Below are 26,057 nucleotides of genomic sequence, written 5' to 3'. Positions count from 1 at the left end.
ATTTTATTTTTGCTGAGGGAGGGGCAACTACCTACTAACAGAGGTACCTGTCTACCTACTGGGGGACACGTATCTACTAGGGGCAAGTGGGGATTCAACCGACCTGCTTACTAGATTACAGATACCTACTGGGAGGACATATCTACCTAATGGGGCAACTACCAACTAGGGTCACTTATCCACCTACTGGGGGCAAATACCTAAAAGTGGCAGTCATAGTATGGTGAGATCATGTGCCTTTTGTTTACTGGTATTATTGGTAATATTAGTCTCAATATACAGTCTAGATTATTTCTGGCAATATGTGATCTATGCCTGACACCCAGCATGGTGGCTGGTCAGATGTTTGCTTCGACGTCTGCGTTCACAGTTGGAAGCATATAGCGCCATATTTTTTGCAGTGGCCATGCTAGGTTACTGCAACTCAGCTTCCATTCCCTTCAGTGAAAACTGAGCTGCAGTTACCCAGCAGGACCACTACACAGTGTATGGCGCTATTTGCTTCCTGCTCATTTAAATGTTGGTTCTGTGGCTTTGGCAAACAACTACTTTTTCATCTAGTATATTTAGTAATATCACCCTGAACAAATAGTTATTTGCACAAAACACTGGATATTACTAAAACGGACTAGGAAAAGGTATAGTGCTCGGGCACGAAGCGGTTAATTTAGGGTATGTTTGTATGTGACGCACTATTTTAATAAAGTTATAGCTTCCTGAAAAAAAAAAAAAAAATCACACGTCATTGCCCAGACGCATATGGTACGCATGCGTATTGACGTCAACATTCTAGGTGGTGCTGCGCCTGCTCCGTTGGAAGCTGGGTAAGGCGGGGCAGCGCATGCGCGTTCGTGACGTCTAGACGGGAACCATACAGTGCGCGTTCCCGAGCGTCCGCGCAGCCGTCACCGCCGCCGCTGTGTCTTGCTGTCTGTGCCTGTGTGTGCGCGGGGAGATGGATGACGGGCGTACGCCCCGTTAACGTATAAAAGTATTGACTAGTAAACCGTCAGAAAGCCGAGCGTGTGTATACAGTGCTATAGACTGGGGCCTCCTCCCGATCACCGTGCCCCGGTACCGCGCCCGCCGGTGGACGGGTTACTGTTGTCAGCAGCCCTCTCGCGTCCACACCCCACTCACACACGGCATTGATGGTAATGTATGCAAGGAAACAAGCGAGACTCAGTGATGGGTAATGAGCTGCTCTTCTTCCTCTTCCCCTGTCTCCTCCTCTCCCCGCCGCCGCCATCTTCGCTGGGATCCCCCGCTCCTGGTGACGGCGGCTGCGGAGCTCCCCCTGCCGCTCCTCTCACCCGCTAACCCGCTCTCTCTGTCTTCTCTCTTACAGCTGTCACGACCGAAGGGACTCCCAACCCTACCAGGTATATACGGAGCGCCGCTACTACTCCAGGCAGGCTGCGGCCTGTGCGCTAGGCCCAAGCCCCGGAGCCTCCGCCGCTATAGGGGGCCCGGCTGCTCCTGTACCCGGGGGGAGGGCGCCATAGTGTCACTGCGGGACTGCAACACCAATGTATATATATATATAGGTCTATAGTGTACTGGGCATATACAGCTCTATGGTGTATATACAGGTCCAGTCTATATAATGTATACAGGTGTAGCGTACAGGGTATATACAGCTCTATGGTGTATATAATGTATACAGGTATAGGGTATATACAGCTCTATGGTGTATATACAGGTCCAGTCTATATAATGTATACAGGTGTAGCGTACAGGGTATATACAGCTCTATGGTGTATATACAGGTCCAGTGTATATAATGTATACAGGTGTAGTGTACAGGGTATATACAGCTCTATAGTGTCACTGCAGGAGCCTCAGCAACACCAATGTATATAGTGTATATATATATATATATGTCTATAGTGTCCAGGGTATATACAGCTCTATAGTGTGTATATAATGTATACAGGTGTAGTGTATAGGGTATATACAGCTCTATAGTGTCACTGCGGGACTGTGCGGAGCCTCAGCAACACCAATGTATATATAGGTCTATAGGGTACAGGGTCAATACAGCTCTATGGTGTCACTGCAGGAGCCTCAGCAACACCAATGTATATAGTGTGTGTATATATATAGGTCTATAGTGTACAGGGTATATACAGGTCCAGTGTATATAATGTGTACAGGTGTAGTGTACAGGGTATATACAGCTCTATGGTGTCACTGCAGGAGTCTCAGCAACACCAATGTATATATAGGTCTATAGGGTACAGAGTATATACAGCTCTATGGTGTCACTGCAGGAGCCTCAGCAACACCAATGTATATAGTGTGTGTATATATATAGGTCTATAGTGTACAGGGTATATACAGGTCCAGTGTATATAATGTGTACAGGTGTAGTGTACAGGGTATATACAGCTCTATGGTGTCACTGCAGGAGTCTCAGCAACACCAATGTATATAATGTATACAGGTCTAGTGGACAGGGTATATAATGTATACAGGTCTAGTGGACAGGGTATATAATGTATACAGGTCTAGTGGACAGGGTATATAATGTATACAGGTCTAGTGGACAGGGTATATAATGTATACAGGTCTAGTGGACAGGGTATATAATGTATACAGGTCTAGTGGACAGGGTATATAATGTATACAGGTCTAGTGGACAGGGTATATAATGTATACTGGCCTAGTGGACAGGGTATATAATGTATACAGGTCTAGTGGACAGGGTATATAATGTATACAGGTCTAGTGGACAGGGTATATACAGCTCCATAGTGTCACTGCAGGAGCCTCAGCAACACCAATGTATATAGTGTATATGGCATCTTTATTCGTGTAGAGAGCTTGACGGTTACAGCGATCCCCAGTACAGGGGCGGCCCTAGTGCACAATACTGTTTCCCTGTAAAAGAGAACTTTTCTGGTGCGATCATGTGTAGCAGTGTTAACCCTTTTAAGTGTTCTTATAACTTACTGGAAACAAAAAATTGTCATTTCCATAGTAGTAGTTATCTAACTTATAGAACTTGTATAGACCAAAGGATGTGGATTTATAGAAGGGGAGGGGGGGGTGCGTCATGTATTAGTGTAGATCTGTGCAGGGAGCTAAACAGTGACAGCGATCTTCATCACTTACTGGGACCATTTTTCTGTTCCCCTTGTAGATGCAAGTTGACAGGACAACAACCTGTGCTACTATATGCAGAATTATAGCGTTATTGGAGGGGGGGGTGTGATCTCTGTGTAGATATGTGCTTGGATGAAAACGGGGGCTTCTCCGGTGCCATCCTGGACACTGTTGTTATCCCAAGTGCTCTGGGGACCAAGGAGCTGTCATTCTTAGTGTAGCTGTCCATTGACAGGTCGGCTAGCCTGTAAAGCTTATATAGCATGAATGCTGTAGTGTAAGACATGGGGGAGTCATCTTTATTAGTGCCGGAAACCAAACAGTGACTTCTCTGGTGTAAATTTTTGCACGTGTATTAACCTATTAAGTACTGAGTTGAACACTTACGGGTGTAAAGGAAATCCTTTTCCCACTGTAGATGTTAGTGGAATCGCAGCTTACATGTCCGAAAGTTGTAGTGAAGTCAGCGTTGTAGGTGCAGGGTGCACAAGTGAGAAACTTTTTCAGTGCAATTTTGTGTGTCATTGTTAACCTTTTAAAGGGGTTGTCCGGCGATAAAAAATTATTCACAGAATAACACACATTACAAAGTTATACAACTTTGTAATGTATGTTATGTCTGTAAATGGCCCCCTTCCCCGTGTCCCACCCCCCCCCACCCGTGTACCCGGAAGTGTGGTGTGCGCTATACATACCTGTCACGTGCCGACCACGGTCTCCGATCCTCAGCAGTGACGTCTTCTTCGGGCGGCCAGCGGATCTTCTCAAGTGCCGGCCGCCCTCTGCAGTGTCATCCGAAGCTCAGCCGCGATTGGCTGAGCAGCTGATGATGTGGCCGCGTCATCAGCCGCTCAGCTGCGATTGGCTGAGCACAGTTATGCTCAGCCAATCGCGGCTGAGCTTCGGATGACGCTGCAGAGGGCGGCCGGCACTCGGGAAGATCCGCTGGCCGCCCGAAGAAGACGTCACATCCCATACACATCAGTTGACAGGTCCACTAACCAGCGAAGTTCAGAGCAAAAGAGTTGTAGTTTACTTGAAGTAAAAAGCAGTCAGCTCTCTATATTTGCTGAATGGTGACCTCTCTGGTACCATATTGTGCACTGACTTTTATTCCATTAAAGGAGAAGTCCAGGCTCTGACTTTTTTCCATTCACTGTTCATCTCACCTGTGAAACTTAGAGCAAAGTTGTATTTTTTTATACAGCCAGGCAGTAACCTGTCCAGTGCCATCTTATGCACCGCTGTTAACACTTTGTGCTCAGATTGTATTTCTGGTAACCAAGATATTTTTTCTTCTCCTATAGACATCAGCTGACAGTGTAAAGGTTTCGGTTTTTTAGGAGAAATAGGGTTCAGTCTTCAGATCTGGTGATCTGTGGCGGGAGAGTGACCTCTCCGGCGCAATGTTTTGCATTACTTGTTGTCCCTGTAGACGCTCTGGTGACGTTTCTGGGCGGGAAGAAACTTTTATTATCGCTGTAATGTCCATTGACGGATAAACAGTGAAGCTTATATAGTGCAGAAGTTGTAGCTTTATAGGGGGGTGGGCATCTCTGTGTTATTACTGGTCTGTGTATGAGCTAAACAATGACTTGTCCAGTACAGTCTTGTGAACCAGTTTTAACCCTTTCCGTTCTGAACGATTTCTAGCAATGGACATTTACAGTGGGAAAAAAATCTTGGGTGACGGGCAACAAGCCCATGAAACATAGTACAACAATTGAAGCTTTATATTGAAAAGACCTGTCTATAGCACTGCAGATTTGTGCAGGGAATGAAACAATGTCTTCTCCATTGGTGTAAGTGCTCAGGTGCAAGAAATTTGGCTCCAACTTAAGATCTCTATTGCCAGGTAGCTGTGCTGTGGTGCAACTCGGTAATATAGGTATGCCCACCCCTTCGCTAAAACTATTATAGATCTCTGGATGGTATTAAAGGGTTATTCTCATCTGAAAAAATATCAATGGTAATTAATAAGCGTCTGACCCACAGGGAGTCCTGAGAGCTCCAGCAGGCAGACGTCATCCTCATACACATGGCTTCCCCTTTCTGTTCCAGAGTAATAACTTTCATCAGGACATGATGGGAGTTGTAGTTTTGCATCAGGCTGGGGGATGCTGCGTCGGTGCTGCTAGTGGACAGTGTCTCAGGACTCCTCATTATCTGTATTTTTAGAGGGGGAATGTGATGGGATATATTAGAATAATACAACTTCTGCAGTACATTCCTGTGCTTGTGTCCAGCAGGGAGATGTTATTCTAATGAATGAGCAGCTGTGTAGTATAACATAGATGAGCAGGTTCATCCTGGGGTCTGTATATGGAATAGGAGCTTGTTATATAGTTCCTGATGAATTCCTAGAAGAGTCTGCATGCTGAGACTTGCAGTCCTGCTGTCTGGGTAACCCCACATATGCTAACCATACAGTTTCTGAGATCTTGTGAATGAGACAGACCTGCTCACCTAAAGGCCCTATAACACGGAAAGATTATCGGCCGTTACGGACGATAATCGTCCTATGTAATAGAAGACAACGTTGCTGTCGTGTTGTCTTTCAACATGTTAAAAGACAAACGACTGATATAGCAGCAATCCGGGGAATAGGAGCAGCGGCAGCAGACCGGCGCTATCCTTTATGGACTGCCCAGATGATCTAGCGATCACCCGGGCAGTCCCCCCCCCCCCGCGCCTCCCCATGGCCTCCCCTGCACTTACACGCTCGCTGCCGCTGCGTGTAATGGTGGCAGCGTACGCGGAATAAAGAGCTGTGCCCCTTCAGCGCTCCCCTCCGGTGCACATGGGCACATAGTAAGTCTGCCATGAGGCCCTAGCACCTGTACCCCTTAATTTCTGTGGCCAGAAGGGTATTGGCACAGGAACCAGATGATCAGCAGATGACGGGACTCATATGTAAACTTAAAAATATCTCGGCCAATAGGCTGTCTCCATACTTGAGGAGAGCTGAAATGCTGTATAAATAAAAATTCTCTCACCTGATTTTGATTGTAATATTTCTACAGCTGTGTCATTAGATGTATTTTAACCATTTTGATAAAGCGTTGGGATATGTTCACCGAACATCTTTGCTTGTTCTGTTGCGGATGTACTACATATGACAGCTTGCATTGCCAGCTCTGTCTGTCAGCAGAGAGCCCTATAACAGGCATAGGGAACCTTCGGCCCTCTAGCTGTTGAAAAACTACGATTCCCATGATGCCTGGGCAGCTAAAGCTGTGGTTGTCCAGGTATGATGGGAATTGTAGTTTTACAACAGCTGGAGGGCAGAAGGTTCCCCATGCCTGTTATAGGGCTTCAGGAACCTCTGAATAAATATGGATTTATGTATGAAGTGGCACAAAAAACAAATCACCAAAAAGATGAATTGTGGTCAGGAAGCTGATGGCAGGAAATAGACGTTCAGATCAGCTCTGCTATAATTCCATGTCTGGGTGAAAGTGAGATCTCCAGTTTTTCTTTTGTGCCCCCCAGTCAGTGAGTTTGATCTTGCTGAGCTCTATTGTTTGGCCCCTATAGGTAGTCTATTCAGAATCCAGTGGACTAGAAGTGTTCCCTGAGGCAATGGGTTCATGTCTCAAGCCTTTATAGCGCTGCCCTGAAAACAATTCACATGGACAGGAGTCCCCTTAAATCTTGATAACTTCTTAGCCTGGTTTCCTTTTTGACAATTTTGTGTGACAGTAGTAAGGGCCCTATTACACCAACAGATTATCTGACAGAATTTTTTGAGCCAAAGCCAGAAATGGACTATAAACAGAGAACAGTTAATTAGTAGAGATGAGCAAACCTGGAGCATTCTCGAGTCGATCCGAACCCGAACTTTCGGCATTTGATTAGCGGTGGCTGCTGAACTTGGATAAAGCCATAAGGCTATGTGGAAAACATGGATATAGTCATTGGCTGTATCCATGTTTTCCAGACAACCTTAGTGCTTTATCCAAGTTCAGCAGCCCCAGCTAATCAAATGCCGAACGTTCGGGTTCGGATGGACTCGAACCCGAACCCGGTTCGCTCATCTGTAGTAATTAAGTAATTACTCTATTAATCCTCTAAAGTCTTCTCTGTTCTTGCACCTATACACAGTTTATTTCCTTGGTTTTGGATCCAACTCTATAACAAAAAAATCATCAACAGCGGCATAAGATTGTATGTTGTGACCAAAGCTTTATCAGTACAAAGGTTATATCAGGCAACCCTGCCTTGGTACCTTTAGGGTATATGAACATCAGCTGTTTTATAGGGGGTCCCCATCTCTGAGCCAGAATTCAGAACCAATGCTTAAGTGGCTGCTATTCTGCCATCTTTGTATTACAGTGGCAGCCATTTATCCGAATGACCCCTATATACTATTGCAGCACCCTCTGTATAAGAGAGATGAGAATTTGTTGCATCGGCTTAGTTTGTTTGAGCTTCCTATGAAGCTGGGTAGCTTGGTCTTATGTTAGACGACACATCCTGATGAAGGGATTTTATTATTTTGATAGAACAGACTAAGGGCCCAATTCCATGGAACGATTATCGTTCGAATAATTGTTAAATTGTTTGGGACAAAGCGATAATCATTTGGTTGAATAGCAGTTAACGGTTAAATGACGAATGAGAAATCGTTGATCGCTTAATGAGACCTGGACCTATTTTTATCGCTGCTTGTTAGCATGGGATGAGACATTGTTCGGTCGTTCGCAGTAGTGACAAACGCAATAGCGACGACCGCAAGAACAATCATAAGTAACGATCATTTTTCCGTGTAAACGGGTGAACGATAATCGTCCCGTGGAATAGGGCCCTAAGAATGAGTCCAGTTCCTACATGTAGCAATTCTTGCAGTTTTCATAACTTGGCTATTTTGCACTAGTTATCACTGGCTGCTTCTTACCATCACGCAGATGAACTGAGTGTATTGATAGTTATATAGGATAAATGTGATCACTAAAAGGGAGGTTTAAAAAAGTAATTAAAATAACTTATTTTAAAATTCTAAACCTTGCTCAATCATTTTTCTTCTTTTTTTCCTTCAGACTCTTAAATATTCAAAGGGTCACCCAAGCAGCGGTGATCACCGTCATGACAAGATGCGAGATTCTGCAGATCCGTCTCCCCCGAATAAAATGCGCAGATCAGATAGCCCTGAGAAATATGCTGACAGTGTTGGACACGGCAAGGCCAAAAGTGTGCACATCCACAGGGTGCGGGAGAGGGATGGAGGTAAGTCACCACAGGCTTTCTCACTCCAATGTTCATCATGTCATCTTTTAACTTTCACCCTTAAGCAAGTCTAGCTTCCCTTTGCTATAGGGTTACTATGTCCATACAGTGCGATGGTCTGCAGAAACCTTTCACCGTACATTGTGGCCAGGAGTAGGATTTGCACATTCAGGTCACATTTGCATGAGTATTCCTAGGCTCCATTCACACATCGAATGGTATCTGCCGTATGCATTATCACTACATCAGCATCGTCCCGTCAGTCTTTTTACTTGCTTTTAATACATATTATATAACTTTAATTCTTAGAAATCATCCAGTGTTTACATGGAAGAGTTTTGCATCTTTTTCAGCCAGTTAAGCAACATTAGTGGCTATTTGTGACCCTCTTGATGCATCAGAGGTTTTTAGTACTTTAAAAAAACAACAACTTGGATTTAAATGATGAGCGTCCACTCATGTAGGTGGAAGCCAGTCTACTGCCTCTTATTTTTCCCTTAACTTTTTCTGTTAGGCTAGGTTCACGCTGCGTTTTCAGCATCCGTTTAACAGATCCGTTTTTTGCAAAAAACGGATGCATTTGTGCGCATCCGTTTTTCCATTGACTTCCATTATAAAAAAAAACTGATCCAAACGGATGCGTTTTTTTTTTTGACGCACAATAAAGTACTGTTTAAATGGATGCTGAAAACGCAGTGTGAACCTAAGCTTAGCAAGAAAGAGGTTATATATCTGACGAAAGCTGTAAAAGGGTTTAGTTGTATACTATTCTACAGTTCATTACTGCACCTTGTTAGACTCTAATTATTAGGGTTTTCTGAGAATGGTTAGCTGCCTTTTATTTATTTTTTTTTTTAACAAAAAAAGTACAAAGTAAGTTTTTCCATCTAAGATTCATATAGCAGAATGAAGTGCTGTTCTGTAACTCTTATAGTTGAGATAAGCGAACCTCAAGCACGTTCAGGTTCGTCTGAACCCAAACTCTCAGCATTTGATTACTGGCGGCTGAAGAAGTTGGATGCAGCCTTGGGGAGTCCTGGATAACATGGATATGGCTTATGGCTGTATCCATGTTTTCCAGGCATACATAAGCTGCATCTAACTTCAGCCGCTGATAATAAAATGGCGAGAGTTAGGGTTCAAACGAACCTGAACGTGCTTGAGGTTCGCTCATTTCCATCTCACATACTATAATAGTGTGAGCAGCCACCTTGTTCTCCTGATAGGCTGGGGTTCCTGTGGTGAGAGCTGGCTTTGGCGGCGCTTCAGACAGGATTTTCCTAAACCATTAGAGACCTCCAGTTTACCCAAACCTTTTACTGGAGACTGTACTGTTGTGCAAATGGTTGGCGCTAAGCATGTGGCAGGGCTATTCTCCAAATGGACAGAGGCTATCCCAGAGCTATCTGCAGACCCTTGTACATCTGTAGTGAGTGCATACATTTTCCTGATTTAGTCCAGGTACCTTATTACAATAAATTCTATTTGTGAGGTTAGAAAACTGTTTGGAGTCACTGTATCTAATTTATGCTCAGCAAGTAATGGTCATGACATAGTAGTCTGTGGACGTTCCCGACTTGACCCATTGGGTTCAACCAATTAATAATGATGCGCCCATATACTTGGGGATGTTCCTGAAAGGAAACGCCAGACTTCCTTCTCTTTGGTTTTTATTTTTCTCTACACTCTTCAGAAGTGGCTTATGTAAGACTGTTTAGGTTATTTTTTCTTTTGTAGAACGCGTTAGGATGTCCATTGTAAAAAAAATAAAATAAAACAACCTTTTGACATGTCTCACAAACTTGACCTGATGGGACCAAGATTAAACTTTTTGGCCTCAGTTCTAAGTATATCTGAAGGAAACCAGGCACTGCGCCTGGCCTGGCCAATACCATCCTTACAGGAAGGCATGGTGGTGGCCAGAATCGTGCCCTGGGGGACAGGGGGATTGGTCAGAGTTGAGGGAAAGCTGAATGGATCTAAGTTGATCCAGAGTGCTCTTCTGGACCTCAGACGAGGCTAATTGGGTCACTATCTTCTTGGAAGGTGACCCGAGTATACAGCCAGGACAACACAGGAGTGGCATAGGGACAAATATCCTTACAATGGCTGCACTGACAGTAGTCATGTAACCTGACAGAGCTAAGAGGATCTGCAGAGAGTAAAGTATTCGAATCCAGTTGTAAATCTTGTGGTATCGCACCAAACAAAATGGAACCGGGAAACACTGCCAAAGGGGCTTCACCTAAGTAATCGCTTTGAATACTTATGGCTATATGAGATTTTAGTTTTTCAAGTTCAATTAATAACCATTTGCACGCATTTGAGACCGCGGCTGTTAGGCGACATGGCCAGTCGCAATGCCCGGCTAGCTAACTATTTAAATGCCGCTGTCTGTATAGTGGTGGGATTTTCCCCCCAGACAGAATTAGAGGGGAGATCCCCGCTTCTGCCTGTGCTGGGCCTCAGTGCTGAAATGATGGTGATCCTGGCTTAACACTCGATTACTATGGACTCCAGCAGTCTATAGTATCGAGCACTAATCTCATTCATATGCACTGCATTGATCTGAGAGATCGTTATAGTTCTCGAAGACTTCAAATTACAGTGGGAAAAAAAAAGTTTTTCACTAATTAAAAAAATCCCATCCCATATTAGGTTTACATCACCCCTCTTTTCAAATTTTATAATTAAAAATATAGAAAACGATGTACATATTTCATATCGCTGTGTGCAGGATTGCCTGAACTATTAAATTAAATTATGGCATTCCTGATCTCACGCGGTAAAGGACGTAGGCACAAAACCAAATTGCAGATTTTTGGTCATTTCAAATCTTGAAAAAAAGGTAGTAAAAAGTGATTGAAAAGTCGCATATATGCAAGCAATCTACCGATAGAAATACAGATTGTAGCGCAAAAAATTACCCCCCAAAAATAAAAGCGCTAGAAGGATGGTAATAGAGCAGTTTTAAACAGTTTTTTTTTTTAAAGGTTTTAATTTTTTATAAGCAGTAAACTAAGTTATACAAGTTACCTATCATTGTAATCGTATTGATTCGAGCAACATAGATAACGTGGCACTTTTACCATAAGGTGAACACAAAAACCCTGAAATGGAAGAAGTTGTAGTTTTTTTTTTTTATTTGACTGTGTAGATTTTCTCAGTTTCAAAGCATATTTATGGAGAAATTCTGTCATTGCAAAGTTTGATTGAAGTCGCAAAAAATAAGGGATTATGTGGGTCTGTAGGTGAAAAAATGCGAACGCACTGGCCTTAAAAACATTAGGAAAAAGCAAAAGTGCAAAAATGAAAATTCACTTCCCCCTTTTTTTTTTTTTTTTTGAATGACATACCATCATGACAGGGCTTGCATCTATGCTCCTGAGTTTGCAGTGTTACACTGCTTACCCAACTCTCACTAACCTCCATGGGAGTCATTAGAACGGCTTAACACAGCCAATTCAGTGTTTTCTTGCTCTCTGAGCAGGCCAGGAAATCCTCAATCTTAACCCCTTATTGACCACCAATATGCCTTTTCACGGCAGTCACTAAGGGGCCTTATTCCGATACATATGCCTTTTTACGGCAGATGTATCGGAAGGCTCTGCCCCTGTAACTAGCCAGAGAGGAGAATCCTCCGCTCCGGGTAGTTTTAACCCTTTAAATGCCGTTATCATGATTTGACAGCAGCATTTAACGAGTTCCGGTGGCCGTGTGAGTATATTCACGTGATCGTGGAGTCCTGCAGCTAGGTCCAGGCTCCCAATTGTCTCCTAGGGCCGTTTTGAAGGCCCCTGGGATCACCATGTATATGCCTCTGTATGGATTGCCTCATGTCATTGCTGATATAGGCAATACACTGCACTACAGTGATCAGCTGATCACTGATTAGTATACACTAGGGTACAGTAATGTAAAAAAAAAAGTGTAAAGTAACCCCCCCCCACACTCTCCCCCAATAATAAAAATGTATTATATTCCCCCATATAATAATATGCTATGCTAAACGCTTAAACACAAACCCTATACATCTTTGGTACTGTAATGACCCAAGCTATAAAACTATATCTAATTTATACTGCAAGAAATAAAAATAAAACCGCACCAGGTAGGAAGATAGTTTCTATTGTGGTGATAGTTAGAAAAAAATCCTGCAATCCTTTTAATCCTGCATGTACTGGATTTTTGAAGTTCTCCTTTGACATAGGTGTGAATCAGTTTGATGTGCTATAAGTGTTCCAAATGGGAATATTACTTCAGTTCAGAGAACTGCAAGGAAAGCAATTTACTAAAATTTTAAATTGACTCAAGTTATTTGACAGTGTAAAAAAATAAATAAATCAAGGTGTCCCGCCAGTATTTTGGCCTTTGCATCTGTCAGGAGTTATAATATATCATTACCAATTCTTGGGAGTTCTATTGTGTTTTATTGGCGAGATTAAAGCCCTGTGTTTGTAAATAAAACATGTGAGTGCCCCTTACTCCAACCAGTATAGAGGGTCACCTAATCCTGATACAAAGACACAGATGGCCACACTAGTATTCATAAAGGAATGGAGTATTTTCTGGCCGGGTCTTGATCTTGTATTAAAGCTCAGTTTCTTGGCTTTAAATCCAGGACCAGTATCGTAGCTGTAACCCCAATCCCATGTGAGATGCAGTTTTCAGTAACATGCAGCTATCAATTCCTGACTTGGTTTCAAGGGGCCGTATTTTAGATTAAAGTGGAGAATCTGAGCTTTAAAACAAGACCAGGATCTCCGATGTCACTTCAACCTAGCCAGAGATCGTGTTTTTACTTTCACTTTAGCTCCAGTGCAGAGGAGGAGGACGGGGCCAGTGGGTAACGCTGCAGAGTGTCATACACAGTATATACAGTCTCCAGTATTCTGATTCTAATGAAGCCGCGTCATAGAGGGGAGAGAATTCCCTCCCACTGGGGACAGGCCGGTCCGCCTCCTGGGCCTCAGCTCCAGCGTGGGACCCGTTGATAGAACGGCGCCGTACATGGGAACTAGGCCGCTGTTCAAAAAACGGACCGCGGCACCTGCTTCCCCCTGACTGTGCCATTCTATCCATGGGTCAGATTTAAGAGGATTTACCTCTTTAAGTTGTATTTATATTTGTGGTACAGTATGGATTCTCAAACAAAAGGAGAGTTCAGCAGCTTAATATTTTTTTCTGGTGTGCACCATTTGTTTTTTAACACCTTTTGTGGCTGACTGCTAAGGCTGGGTTTACACATTGCAGTTTCATTGCAGTACTGCATCAGTTTTGTGTAAAACGCTGCAATATTGTGATAGCAACTCCAGTGTGTGTGAAATGGTGTAGCATTTTTGAGAGCACAACCTTCTGATGTTCAGTTGTGGTTAGGGTTGGGTGATATGGCCAAAAAATAAAATCTTATTGATCGGTGTGGTAGTAAAAGCATAGTGGGTGAGGGGTGTAGTATTAGTAGAGATATAAAAGATGAGGGGTGTAGTACTAGTAGATAAGGAGAGTAGGAGTAGCAGCAATAGTGGTGAGAGTTTGGGAGAATGACAGAGGCTTCAGGGACTTCCGGAGCTTCTGTCATTCTTCCGAAGCTCTCCTGGCATCCGAGTGTCTCTGAGCTTCTCCGATGAGCTGCTCGGGAGAGCTTCGGGGATCCCCTGCGCAGTCAGTGTACGTCACACTGCCTGCACCGGGAACGGGCCCCAGATGAGTTAACTGTTTTTGTTTTTTTTCCTTTCAATTTAGCAGGGCTGCGGTCAGGCAGGGGTTTAAATTTTCTGGCGTATAGGGCGAACCCCTGACAATCTTCTTGAAAGTCAGAGGTCGTCTTATACGCCCAGTTGCCTTATACACCGGAAAATACAGTATGTATGAACTGTACACATCTCTGCTGTCAGTTTTCATACCACACAGCAGTACATGCTGCTGCTGTGATGGAGCATCCTGTTCCTCTGGGCCAGAGAATAGGATGGTTGATAACAGCAGTGATAGGTATGCTATGCTGTGTGATATGGAAACTGATAGTGGATATATGTATATCCATGCTGTCAGTTTCCCTTTTATAGTCCTCCGCCTCACATCCCCTGTTTACACAGGAAGATGTTTGGCTGATGTCAATAAGTTTTAAAGCCTGCTCTAAACAGATCAACTGAGGATCGGACGTTTTGCCCATCCTCGACTAATCGCTGTCATTTTTACAGATTATTGGTGAAGGATCATTTCTTGCAACGCTTCTGGCCGATAATCAGCCGGGGGGTGGGGGCGGGGGGTGGTGGTATGTGGGCCAACCACAGAGCAGGTGGGGAGGTATTACGTATGGGGACTACATGCCGAGGGGGATGTATAGAGGCCTAACTACAGGGAAACTTAAAATATAGGAGTCTAACAGTGGGACATACAGTATAGCGGCAAACTACCATATAGAGTGGGGCTACAGTGTAGGGGCATACTGTGTTTCTTCAAAAATAAACCCTGTCTTATTTTCTTGGAGAAGCACCATAGTAGCACAGAGCACTGCTATATTCTATTTGTATATAGTTTTGTATGTGTATACCTATTCGAGTTAATGTGCCATGCATGGGTTGCCTGCTATCTTGATTCCTATGTTCCCTCTGATAAGGTTTCTTAATACAGCCATGTCGTCATTTCCCATGATGCCTCTGACTCTGCAGAGACAGAGGGTAGAGTCTCACTATTGTAATTTCTTTCAGTGCTAGAAATTATTAGTAGACAATTATTATGATTGATTAGTCATAGACAGAATGTCAGCTAACTCCGGCTGCATCTTATAGGACATTGGAGAAGTCTGCACACTGAAGATACAGGCATAGTGATAGTGAATCTGGGGAGTTTTATAGCTTTGCAACTGTTGTTGTTTGGGCTCTATTACTATTATATCACTATATCTCTGTCTCTGGAGTGAGCAGACATTCTGATTATAGCAGCATGTTGTGCAGTGAAGAATATAGAGGAGAACAAGGAGGGTAGAGCTGGGAGACAGGGGGCTGAGCTGCCTAGAGGAATATCATAGGCTGTGATATAATCCTGTAGTTTTACAGAACATCATACTGCGTGGCCTGTGTACACATAAAAGCTCATATTTTATCCGGTTGCTGGATGGGAGTCACATGACCATCTGCAGTAAAGAAATGTGTGGATGCAGCTGAGCTGGGATGAAACAGCTGATACTGCAGGAATAATGGGGATCAGTTATATAAAAATGTTTTCTTCAAATACTCCTTCAGTCTGTGTCCTTATCACTTCAATTAGCTAGCTTTCTGCTTATGCATATGTTACTGGTGCATTTCTATGTAGAGTAGGTAAAGGTCTCAGTAAATGTCCTATTCCACGGAACGATTATCGTTCATAAACTCGCTCCAACGACCGCTCGTTAACTTTTTTTTAGCTCATACACATAACACACGTGGGAACGTGAACGATATATGTAGTGTAACGATTATTTTGCGGTCGTTACATGGTCGTTTAAAACGTTTGCCGGGGTGATCATGACCATACGACACACCTACTTTTTTTTTTTTTTTTTTTTTTTTTAAACCTTTTAACAAATGACTGAAAGATTTCTAATTTTACGAACCGATTAGCGAATTATCTTTCAAAGACCAACGTGTTTTTTTTTTTTTTTTTCCTGACATGCTGAAAAACAATTTTGAACAACAATATAACAATTTCGCCTTTGTCGTTCGCTCGTTTACACCAATTCCACGAAGCGATTATCGTTAACGAGCTGTCATTGGAGCGAGTTTATGAATGATAATCGTTCCATGGAATAGGGCCTTAAAGTGACACTCACCCCCTTTGTGCATTCTGACATCTCTACTACACAGGTGTAAAGGGTAAATGTAGCGTTTTTCATACCTTATTTTATATCATACGTCATGGTGCTTGTTCAAGTAAAAAGTCTTCTTTTATCAAGTGCAGATTATGTTAAGTGGACGGGGCCTCGCGGCATTAGCGCCACTTAGCCCCGCTCACAACGCCACCGTTGGCCCCACCCCCTCACCAGCCATTGGAACAGGCTGGCATAAAGGTCTAGGCCCCACCCTCTCTAGGTCGGCCCACCAATGGCCGCTAAGGGGGCGGGGCCAACGGTGACGTTATGGGCAGGGCTAAGTGGCACCGCAAGGCCCCGCCCACTTAACACAATCTGCAGTTCATAAAAGATCACTTTTTACTTGAACAAGCACCATGACGTATGATATAAAATAAGGTATGAAAACCGCTAAATTTACCCTTTACACTTGTGTAGAGATGTCAGAATGCAAAAAGGGGGTGACAGTGTCACTTTAAGTTGTTTGCCCCCTGTTCTGGACTCTAACATATCTGCTCTAGTATGTGTTGTTGCGTTGGTGGGAGGAGGACGTGGTAGCGGCTGTGGTTTTGACTTGCAGACAGAGCTGGGAGCGTCAACAGACAACCGAGCTCCTCACTGCACACAGCTATTACTCCTGAGAAATCCAGGGCACAGGCCAGTATATATGAACGTCCGTGTACTCTGCACAGTGTTAGAGCAGTTTGTGCTCCAGAGCTGCTGTTCTGTCCAAGATGTTTCATACGTTTAGGATTTTCTGACCTTTTTGCTGGATGCTTGATAGCTAGATACGGTTTTATTCAGTGCGGCCATATTAGCAATTGAGTATTTTGTGAGTCAGCATTTGATCTATGGTTTTATATATGTTACAATGTGTCTTCTTGAGGAGACCACATAGATGGCGTAAGGAATCGTAGGGTCCTCTTCCTTTTGGATGAGATTTTGTATTCCCTGATGAGCCTTTGTTATTTTTAAAAGGAGTATTCTACAGATTTTTTTTAATTTTTTTTAACTAACTGGTGTCAGGAAGTTATACAGATTTGTAAATTACTTTTATTAAAAAATCTCCAGTCTTCCGGTACTTATCGGCTTATCTTTCTGCTGCCCCCTCTGTCCGTGACGGGAACTGTCCAGAACAGAGGTTTTCTGTGAGGATTTGCTCCTGCTCTGGACAGTTTCTGACATGGACAGAGGTGGCAGCAGAGAGCACTGTGTCAGACTGGAAAGAATACACCACTTCCTGTAGAACATGTAGCAGTGGAAGACTTGAGGTTTTTTAATTAAAGTCTTTTACAAATCTGCAACTTTATTGCAGCAGTATTGAAAAACATTTTTGTTCCCCTTCTGGAGTACCCCTTTTCGGGTTGTGGTCAGTACCTGGTCCTGCTGCTAACCACTTTAAGGTCCTGTTTTTCCACATGACAGTGTGTGCTTACTTTGTGAGAAACATATCGCTGATCTCAGGGAGACCAGCCAAATGATAACACTGCTGGCTGCTAGTGAAAGCGCTCAATGCAGTGAAATCCTAGGTGCATTGCCCCCTGGGAAACATGAATATGCAAAAGGAGAGCCCTTGGAGCCTCATCTAAAAGTCTTAAAACACAGGACTAGCCAGATATCCCTCCGGGAAGCCCCCAGCCAAGGGGTGGCTTCTGAAAGGAAACCACCAAAACCGCCATATTAGGGGGCCCTATAAGTAAGTGTAATGACAAGGAAAAAACAAAGACCAGGTATCCATCCCCATACAGCTGTTTTGGGGTGTTGCCCCTCATCAGTGTGGAGCAGGATTCTGGCTAGGTGGGAGCAATATCTAGTAGAGCCATAAGAGAAACAGATTGCTGATCTCAGGGAGACCAGCCAAACGTTAACACTGCCGGCTTCTAGTGAAAGCGCTCAATGCAGTGAAGTCCTAGGTGCATTGGGTGTCCATGCTATTTTTTTTTTTCCCGCAGTGCCATCTTTACTTGGTATCTAGAAAAATCTTTACAGAATATTGCCCCAATCTACACGAGTTTTCTGTTGCTGATATTTTTTACTTAATGTATTTGTAAAGACCAGGCATGGGGAACCACCATCAATACAGCAGTGAGAAGAGGGTCTATACATGGGATGGGAAACCACCAGCTGTTGCAAAGCTTTACTTCGGCTGTCCAGGCATGATGGGAATTGTAGTTTTGCAACAGCTGGAGGTTCCCCATCCCAGGTATAGACCCTCTTCTCACTGCTGTATTGATGGTGGTTCACTATATGTTGTATCCATTGCAGTCCAGTCTTTCTAAATGTATGAATAAATGACAGCAATCCTTCTACTATATCATAATGATTTTTGCTTTCTTTCCAGGGACCAGTTTTTCTCCACAAGAAAATTCACATAACCACAGTGCTCTTCATAGCTCAAATTCACATTCTTCTACTCCAAGCAAGACGAGTGATTCTGTAAGTAATATTGCAATAACATGGACTTATTTGGCTAACTTTTATTTTAGTAGTGTTTTTTTCTTTTTTAGTGAAAGTATGAGGAGTAGAAAAAATTGACTGGAAACTGCAGTGCTGTGATCTGCCTGGGCCCCGCCTCTTTGTCACTTTACTGCAGCATAAAACAGGATTTTTTGTTTGCCTTCAAATTGAAGGCATAGAAAGCTTAAATGGGTACTCCGGGCTGGGGTTATTTTTAGTGTATGGCCGGGGAGGGGGTGGATATAGAGGCCGCGGTTCACTTGCCTCCCCGCTTCCAGCGCTGGATTGCGCCGCCCCCTTCTCCCGTCCCGCTGCTACTTCCTGGACTGAGCTGCGGCTTGATACGTGATAACCCAAGCCGCAGCTCAGCCATTCAGCGGCCAAGGCAGGACAACGCTATGACCGCTGCCTTTAGACGTCAGTCTTAAGCTGCAGCTTATACCAGGAAACTGCAGTGGAACGGGAGAATGGTGCGGCGCAATATGGGACTCTACACTGGAACCGGGGAGGTAAGTGACCAGCGGCCCCTATATCCACCCCCTGCCCGGCCATACACTATAAATAACCCTAGCCTGGAGTACCTCTTTAATGTACAGCAATATATGAATTCCTTCCCCAAGAACTATGTAACACTGTCAGCAGTTTTGTAGTACAATGTGCATTTGTTTTAGACATGTGGTATACACTTCCTTCAAGCTAAATAGTGATTAAGTACTTTGTGAAAATGGTTACAAGGTGCAAATATTGAACACATGGCCTCAGGTATTTGCCACAGAAGACCTGAGTAGTGTGATGTGGAGATGACATGGGACACATTGCCTGACAGTCCTGTGGTTGTTACATCTCGTCTCTTTAGCAAAACCGACTCTTCTCCCTAAATCTACATAGGCACTGTGTCAGAGAAGGGGGCAAAGCTGTGACTTTATTCATTTCAGGATGTGATTTAAAAAAAAACAAAATAAATTTAAACTTTAAAAGGAACACCTGAGCCTTCTCGCGTAGATCATGTGACTTGTCAGTTGTACTCCAAATGCAAGTCTGTGGGTCTCGCTTATAGGTGGTGGGGAGAGAAGCTTGTGGACAAGCTTGTCAAACTTTTTTTTTATTTTTTTAAATCTAGTATTCTTTGAAGGGGATCTGTCGGTGAGAGCAGCATACATTAGTGGCAAATACTTAACAGAACAATGTATTGTCATTCTGTTCAGCAGTTCTCCTAACATGCAGGAGAATGGGATTCATGTTGCTTGTTCAAGTAAAAAGTGATCTTTTATCAACTGCAGATTGTGCTAAGTGGGCACCACCCCGCCCACAGCGCCACTGTTGGCCCTGCCCCTCAGTGACGTCATAGGCCCTGCCCCCTTGCTGACCATTGGAACAGGCTGGCCTAAAGATCAAGGCCCCACCCCCTCTAGGTCTGCCCATACCAATGGGCATAGAGGGGGCGGGGCCTATGTGCCTATGACGTCAAAGAGGGGCACATTGTTGCACTTGCATAGAACATAATGAACATCCTATTCTTGCTTAACCATACTCCCCTGGGGTCCTTTTCTGGCCATTTCAAGTTTTTCACTTTTTCGACCAGAACACCCCTTTTTAATAGGGGGCATAACTTGTTTCTAAGTGTGTATTTTTTATTGGTTATAAAATTTACACTAACTTTGTTATAAAGTTACTCTTAGTCCCAATGACCCCCGCGCTTCGTTCTCTGCATCACGATCGACATTTATTGTATTAGGTAATGAATAGGGGGGACAGGGTGTATTCTGTTCCCGGCCATCACTCCTCCAGTGATTGTGCACGCACAGTCCCTGTTCTGTCCATGTCGGCTGTGAGGCTGGAAAAGGGACCCTTCCTATAATGTACATGTAGCAGGGCTCCAGATGGCGACCAAAATGGTCGCCAATGCGACTGACATTTTGCAAATGGCGCCCAGATTTATTAATCTGGGCGCCATTTGCGACTGGCCCTGGCGGCGCGCTGTCTCTTTAAGATGCGCGGCTGACGCGCGGCTGCCGGGGGTGTCCCGTCCTATCCCCGGCAGCGCGGCGCATCAGTGAGCTGCCTGGGGCCCTGACTTCCGGCACAGGAAGCGCACGTCAGAGACGCTTCCTGTGTCAGAAGTCACAGCCCCAGGCGTACAGGGAGCTCACTGACGCGCCGCGCTGCCGGGGATAGGACGGGACACCCCCGGCAGCCGCGCATCAGCCGGGGACAGCGTCCGAAGAAGAAGAGGATCGCCGGGGGAGCGGGTTGTCAGGTGAGTTTGTGTGTTTGTTTTTTTTAAATATTGCTTAGCATAGAGGAAAGGGGGGGGGGGGCATCTATAATTGGGTGAAGAGAAGGGGGGGCATCTATAATGGGTGGAGAAGAGGGGCCATCTTCAAGGGGGGGAGAGGGGGCCATCTATAAGGGGGGGGGCATCTATAAGGGGAGGGGGTATCTATAATGGGGGGGAGAAGAGGGGGCATCTATAATGGGGGGGGGGAGAGGGGGCATCTATAATGGGGGGGGAGAGGGGGCATCTATAAGGGGAGGGGGTATCTATAAGGGGAGGGGGCATCTATAATGGGGGGGAGAAGAGGGGGCATCTATAATGGGGGGGGGAGAGGGGGCATCTATAAGGGGAGGGGGTATCTATAAGGGGGGAGAAGAGGGGGCATCTATAATGGGGGGGGGAGAGGGGGCATCTATAGGGGGGGGGGGAGAGGGGGCATCTATAAGGGGGGGGGGGGAGAGGGGGCATCTATAAGGGGGGGGGGAGAGGGGGCATCTATAATGGGGGGGGAGAGGGGGCATCTATAATGGGGGGGAGAGGGGGCATCTATAATGGGGGGGAGGAGGGGGCATCTATAATGGGGGTAGAGGGGGTCATCTATAAGTGTAGGGCAAACTGGCTGCAGACACTGGGAGATAGATATATGCACAATTATTATTATCAGGGCCCCTCAGGTGTCTGTATTGTAGGGGGTCACTTGCATTAGTCACTAGGTGAGAGATATATCTATCTATATACACATCTTGTGGGGGGTCACTATGGCTGCAGTCATAAGTCTAGCTCAGTATGTATAGACTGTTGCAAGCTTTTAAAGGGAACCTGTCTCCCCCGGTGACGGGGTGACAGGCTCCCAACCCCCGTTAGAACCCCCTATACTCACCTCATCTTCACCCCGCTTCTGAAGATGGTCGGGTCACGGAGATCTCAGCCGCTGCAGCCTGACGCGCACACTGAGAGATGAGTCCAACGCTCATAGAGAATGATGGAGCGCTGGACTCTCCCGTCATTCTCTATGAGCGTTGGACTCATCTCTCAGCGCACGCCGGGCTGCAGCGGCTGAGATCTCCGGGACCCGACCATCTTCAGAAGCGGGGTGAAGATGAGGTGAGTATAGGGGGTTCTAACGGGGGGTTGGGAGCCTGTCACCCCGGTACGGGGGTCGACAGGTTCCCTTTAAGTTCCAAGTTCAGAAGAGTAAGCCTCATTAAAAGGCTAGCCAAGTGAAGCTGAAGTACTGAGTCAGACTGTATATGGTTGTCAAGTTGCAAGTTTCCATGAACGTTTTCAAACTAAGAAAAGAAAGGATCTAAAGGAGGAGGAGGATGAGGAGGAGGAGGATGAGGAGGAGGAGGATGCTGCCGTGGCCTCTGCACACAGTAAGTCCCATTTAACATAACATTAATTTTACATGGTTTAAAATGTTGGCGACCAAATATTCTATTTGGCGCCTAAATTTTTCAGGTTAGGAGCCAATGGCTCCCAGGTAAATTTTTTAGTCTGGAGCCCTGTGTAGTGCATGGTATTTGTCTGGTATATTTAGAAGGTTAATGTATTTCCATTGTAGCAGTTGGAGTCTTTATTTCATTTTACAATGTCTTTTAATTTGTAGAGCCTTGTCCATCTTGTTAGAGGAGAGCCCGAACAGATTACTTTTAGTTGGCCATTCTCACCTGAAGCTGTCACTTATTATGAGGCAGGCATTGACTCTCCCAAGTCTCTCTTATGCTTTGTAGACATATGATCCTGCGGATGACTGGTCTGAACATATCAGCTCCTCTGGTAAGAAGTACTATTACAATTGCCGAACAGAAGTGTCTCAGTGGGAGAAGCCGAAAGAGTGGCTCGAGAGGTAAATGTGCAACCGGTCTCTTTTACCATAGAGAATTAAGCATCCATAAAGCAAGACGTCCTGATCAGCTTTGCAGAGCAGGACAGAAGAAGGTCTCCTCCATGTCTGCATGTTTTATTTATAAGTCACACTTGTGCCCATCATCCTTAGCATGATTGCTGCACCATGTTACTTTTTACATCCACCAGGGACATGATAGCATATAGCTAACCTTGCTTAATTTAATTCACATATCTACTGTACCCCTACCTTTTCTGTCCTACATTGATTGGTTGGGTCCTGCGTGTGCAGTCCCCCACTAATGATGGAGACAGAAGTAGCTTGTGGCTGAGTGCCTCCTTGTTTGTTGCAGGAGTCATGCTCCATAGACTTAATATAGAACCCAACCCCGGCAATGAGACAGGAGCCATGGGATTTTTCCAGCTATATCTAGTGATTGGAGGGGGTTTTAAAAACCCAGGCTACGTCTGTGTGACGTGGATTTTTTTTTGTTTTTTTTGAGACAGGCCATCTAGTCTCATCTAGTGTTTTTATTTGGTCATTAGGTGGGGAGAGATGCACTTATGGGTTTGTACATTGGCTTGCAGCATTATTCTTAATGGGTCTGTTTTTGCTACTGACCAAATTCTTACACAGTCCTATCTATGATGACTTTATTCTAGCAATTGCACTGCAGCTGCTATGGGTTGTGTCTTATGTATTTTTTTTAAACTCTGTTAGAAAAATTGCAAATTATAGTACAATACTTAAGAAATATATATGGCCGACTCAAGTGTTCAGCAGTGCAGGTATGTGCAAATAATATATGCACAATAAAATTATGTTTAACCAGCACTTAGTGTCACTGTTTTCTCGTTTGTTTGTTTGTTTTTTGCAGAAATCAATAATTCAGGCAAATTAATTAAACTTTGTAATTGGCTTTATTAGGCAAATATGCTATTATCTACATTCAAAAAAACTTTGCCAGCCCCCCCCCCCTCATTCATTATTAGGTAATTTAGAGACTCTTACATTAGTCGAGCCGTGTGTAACCTATGGAGAAGAAAGGAGGGAGATTAGACAGAACAGAGAACAAAGGATTACTCAGTGGGAGCTGTGTGAAAGCAGAGAGAGGTCAGTGCTGACTTCAGAGGAGATAGCCCGGTGATGTAGCTGTAAATTAAATTGTTGTCCTGTTTTGGTGTCTCATCTCCCTCCACCCCCTCCCCTCTCCATAGAGAACAATGAAGACAGGGGGAGAGATTTAAACTTTTTCATGATAAAAATGCATTTTCGGCTAATAAACCCAATTACAAAATTTCTTAAAATCGCCTGTACTATTGATTACTGCAAAAAAGAAATTTAAATGACATTGACACTTTAACACTAGTAGTACAGTTCACTGATAACAATGTTATTCAATATGCACCTCATGTGCATCGGTAGTATCTGTTATAGTAACTAAATGGCTACTGATGAATATTTAGTAGGGGATCCTCCCTTGTCCAGCCCTTTTTGGTATACAGGATTCAGTAGCTGTTTGACCAGTTAGATTACGTGTAATTAAAGTGTAAAGTCACATGGCTTTAGCCCTTTAACAATGTTGGCCTATCCACGGGACAACAGGCCGTGGTGGCGTCTGGTTACTGCCACACATTCCCTATTCACTTTAATGGGAGCCCTACTGCAGTAGCCCGGCACAAATGCTGCACGATGAACAAAGCTAAGGCTTCTGGCCATCCATTGTGTATGTGTGTAACATCTGATTAGCATGGTGTCTGCATCCCATAGATCAAACAGTAATGGCCTGATCGTATTATAGGTCAGAAGAATAGATTGATACTTATCAGTTTAAATAGTTTTTTTTTTCTGCTCATTTTTGTTCCTTTTTAATTGTCTTTGTATTCTTTTTCATGTAGAGAGCAACGCCAAAAGGATTCTACCAAAGTGGCAATTAATAGTTTCCCCAAAGACAGAGACTATAGAAGAGAAGCGATGCAAGCCACAGCTACAGGTGAGCCATATCTACTGCAAAGCAGGATTCTTTGTATTTAAAGGGGGTAATCTATCACCTATACATAGGGTATGTGGTGATTATTTGATGGGTGCTAGGGTATGTTTACACTGAGGAATAGGCGAGGAATTTCAAGCTGAGTCCGTGCTTAATTTTACGCGTATTCTTCTCTAAATTCATGCGTGTAGGATCCACTTTCCTTTTGCGGATTCTGCTAGAGAAATCTTAGTCATTAGGGCTCTGAATTTCCACTTTTGCGCGGTATCTGCGCCTCTTCCGCCAGAGCTGAAGAAGAGGAAATTTCAACCAGAAAACGTTCCATTCCTCGCTTATTCCTCACACCCCTAGAGATGAGCAAAACTTGAGCATGCAGCGTTTAATTACCAGTGGCTGCAGCCCTAGGGGGTCCTGGAAAACATGGATACAACCTATGGCTCTATCCATGTTTTCCAGGCAGCATGCTCAAGGTTCACTCATCTCTATGGTTGTGCTCATCTCTGACTTCTGGAACCACCACTGGCTGGATTTCTGCTTTATTCACTTCGTATGACACTGGTGAAGGTAGCAGAGTATCGCTGCACCTCAGCCCCCCATGAGGAGACATTTGTAGCCTACTCTATGTATAGGTGATTATAGTTTGTTACTAACTGTATTTTCTGTGCTGTTTGATACCCTGTTAGGGTGCCTTCACACCTACCGGATGCACAGCGGATTTCTCTCGAGACCCGCTGCAAATCCAGTCCCATTCATTCCTATAGAGCACATACTCGCAGCGTGATTGACATCCCGCTGTCAGTATGCGCGTTAACCCCCTGCTGCCCGTAGCCTGCCACCGAGAGCATATATTACCTGCTTGGCGACGTGGCTGCTTGGGAGGCTCCTGGCTCCGGTCCCGCTCAGCCAATCAGTGCTGCTGTGCACTGATCGGCTGAGTGGGACTGGAGTCGGGAGTCTGACAACGGGACTGGAACTGCTGCGGATCCGGTAGGTGTGAAGGCACCCTTAAGTAGAGAAATTTTATATAGAGGTTTATATTTCTTTTTCTGATGAAGGGGAAGCTTTTCTCCTATGAAGGGGTTATTGTAAAGAATATACATTGACAGCTTGCACAAATGACTCTTAATGGTGTGTAGGGCTGTGGAGAATGTAGAATTCCCAGTGGTTGCCCGGCAGTCGTATTAATAACCTTTTCGCTATCTATAGACTGATGGAAACAGTCAGAAAGATCTCCTGATAGATCTGCAAGGCAATTGTGACTAAGGGAAGTTAGTAGAAGAATAATTGTTGGGGATCTGCTTGTGTGACTCCTTTTATCATAACATGA

General features: G+C 44.4%; 1 protein-coding gene across 2 annotated transcripts in view; it reads left to right on the top strand.

Moving 5' to 3' along the window:
- The first annotated feature begins 844 nt into the window (after positions 1 to 844).
- The window catches only part of WAC (WW domain containing adaptor with coiled-coil), a 48,828-nt gene continuing 23,615 nt past the window's right edge, over positions 845 to 26,057 (top strand). The window contains exons 1-6 of one of the 2 annotated variants that reach the window (XM_069959005.1): positions 845 to 1,192; positions 1,349 to 1,382; positions 8,148 to 8,334; positions 18,501 to 18,595; positions 22,625 to 22,740; positions 24,639 to 24,733. In XM_069959005.1, the coding sequence (XP_069815106.1) occupies positions 1,152 to 1,192; positions 1,349 to 1,382; positions 8,148 to 8,334; positions 18,501 to 18,595; positions 22,625 to 22,740; positions 24,639 to 24,733 (568 nt within the window). In that variant the 5' untranslated portion in view covers positions 845 to 1,151. The remainder of the gene's footprint in view (positions 1,193 to 1,348; positions 1,383 to 8,147; positions 8,335 to 18,500; positions 18,596 to 22,624; positions 22,741 to 24,638; positions 24,734 to 26,057) is intronic. The other variant, XM_069959006.1, reaches the window with a different exon arrangement.

Source organism: Dendropsophus ebraccatus, chromosome 2 (genome assembly GCF_027789765.1).
Source record: "Dendropsophus ebraccatus isolate aDenEbr1 chromosome 2, aDenEbr1.pat, whole genome shotgun sequence".
Classification (NCBI taxonomy): domain Eukaryota; kingdom Metazoa; phylum Chordata; class Amphibia; order Anura; family Hylidae; genus Dendropsophus; species Dendropsophus ebraccatus.
Note: the sequence above shows the minus strand (reverse complement) of the source record. Positions and strands in the feature narration are given on the sequence as shown.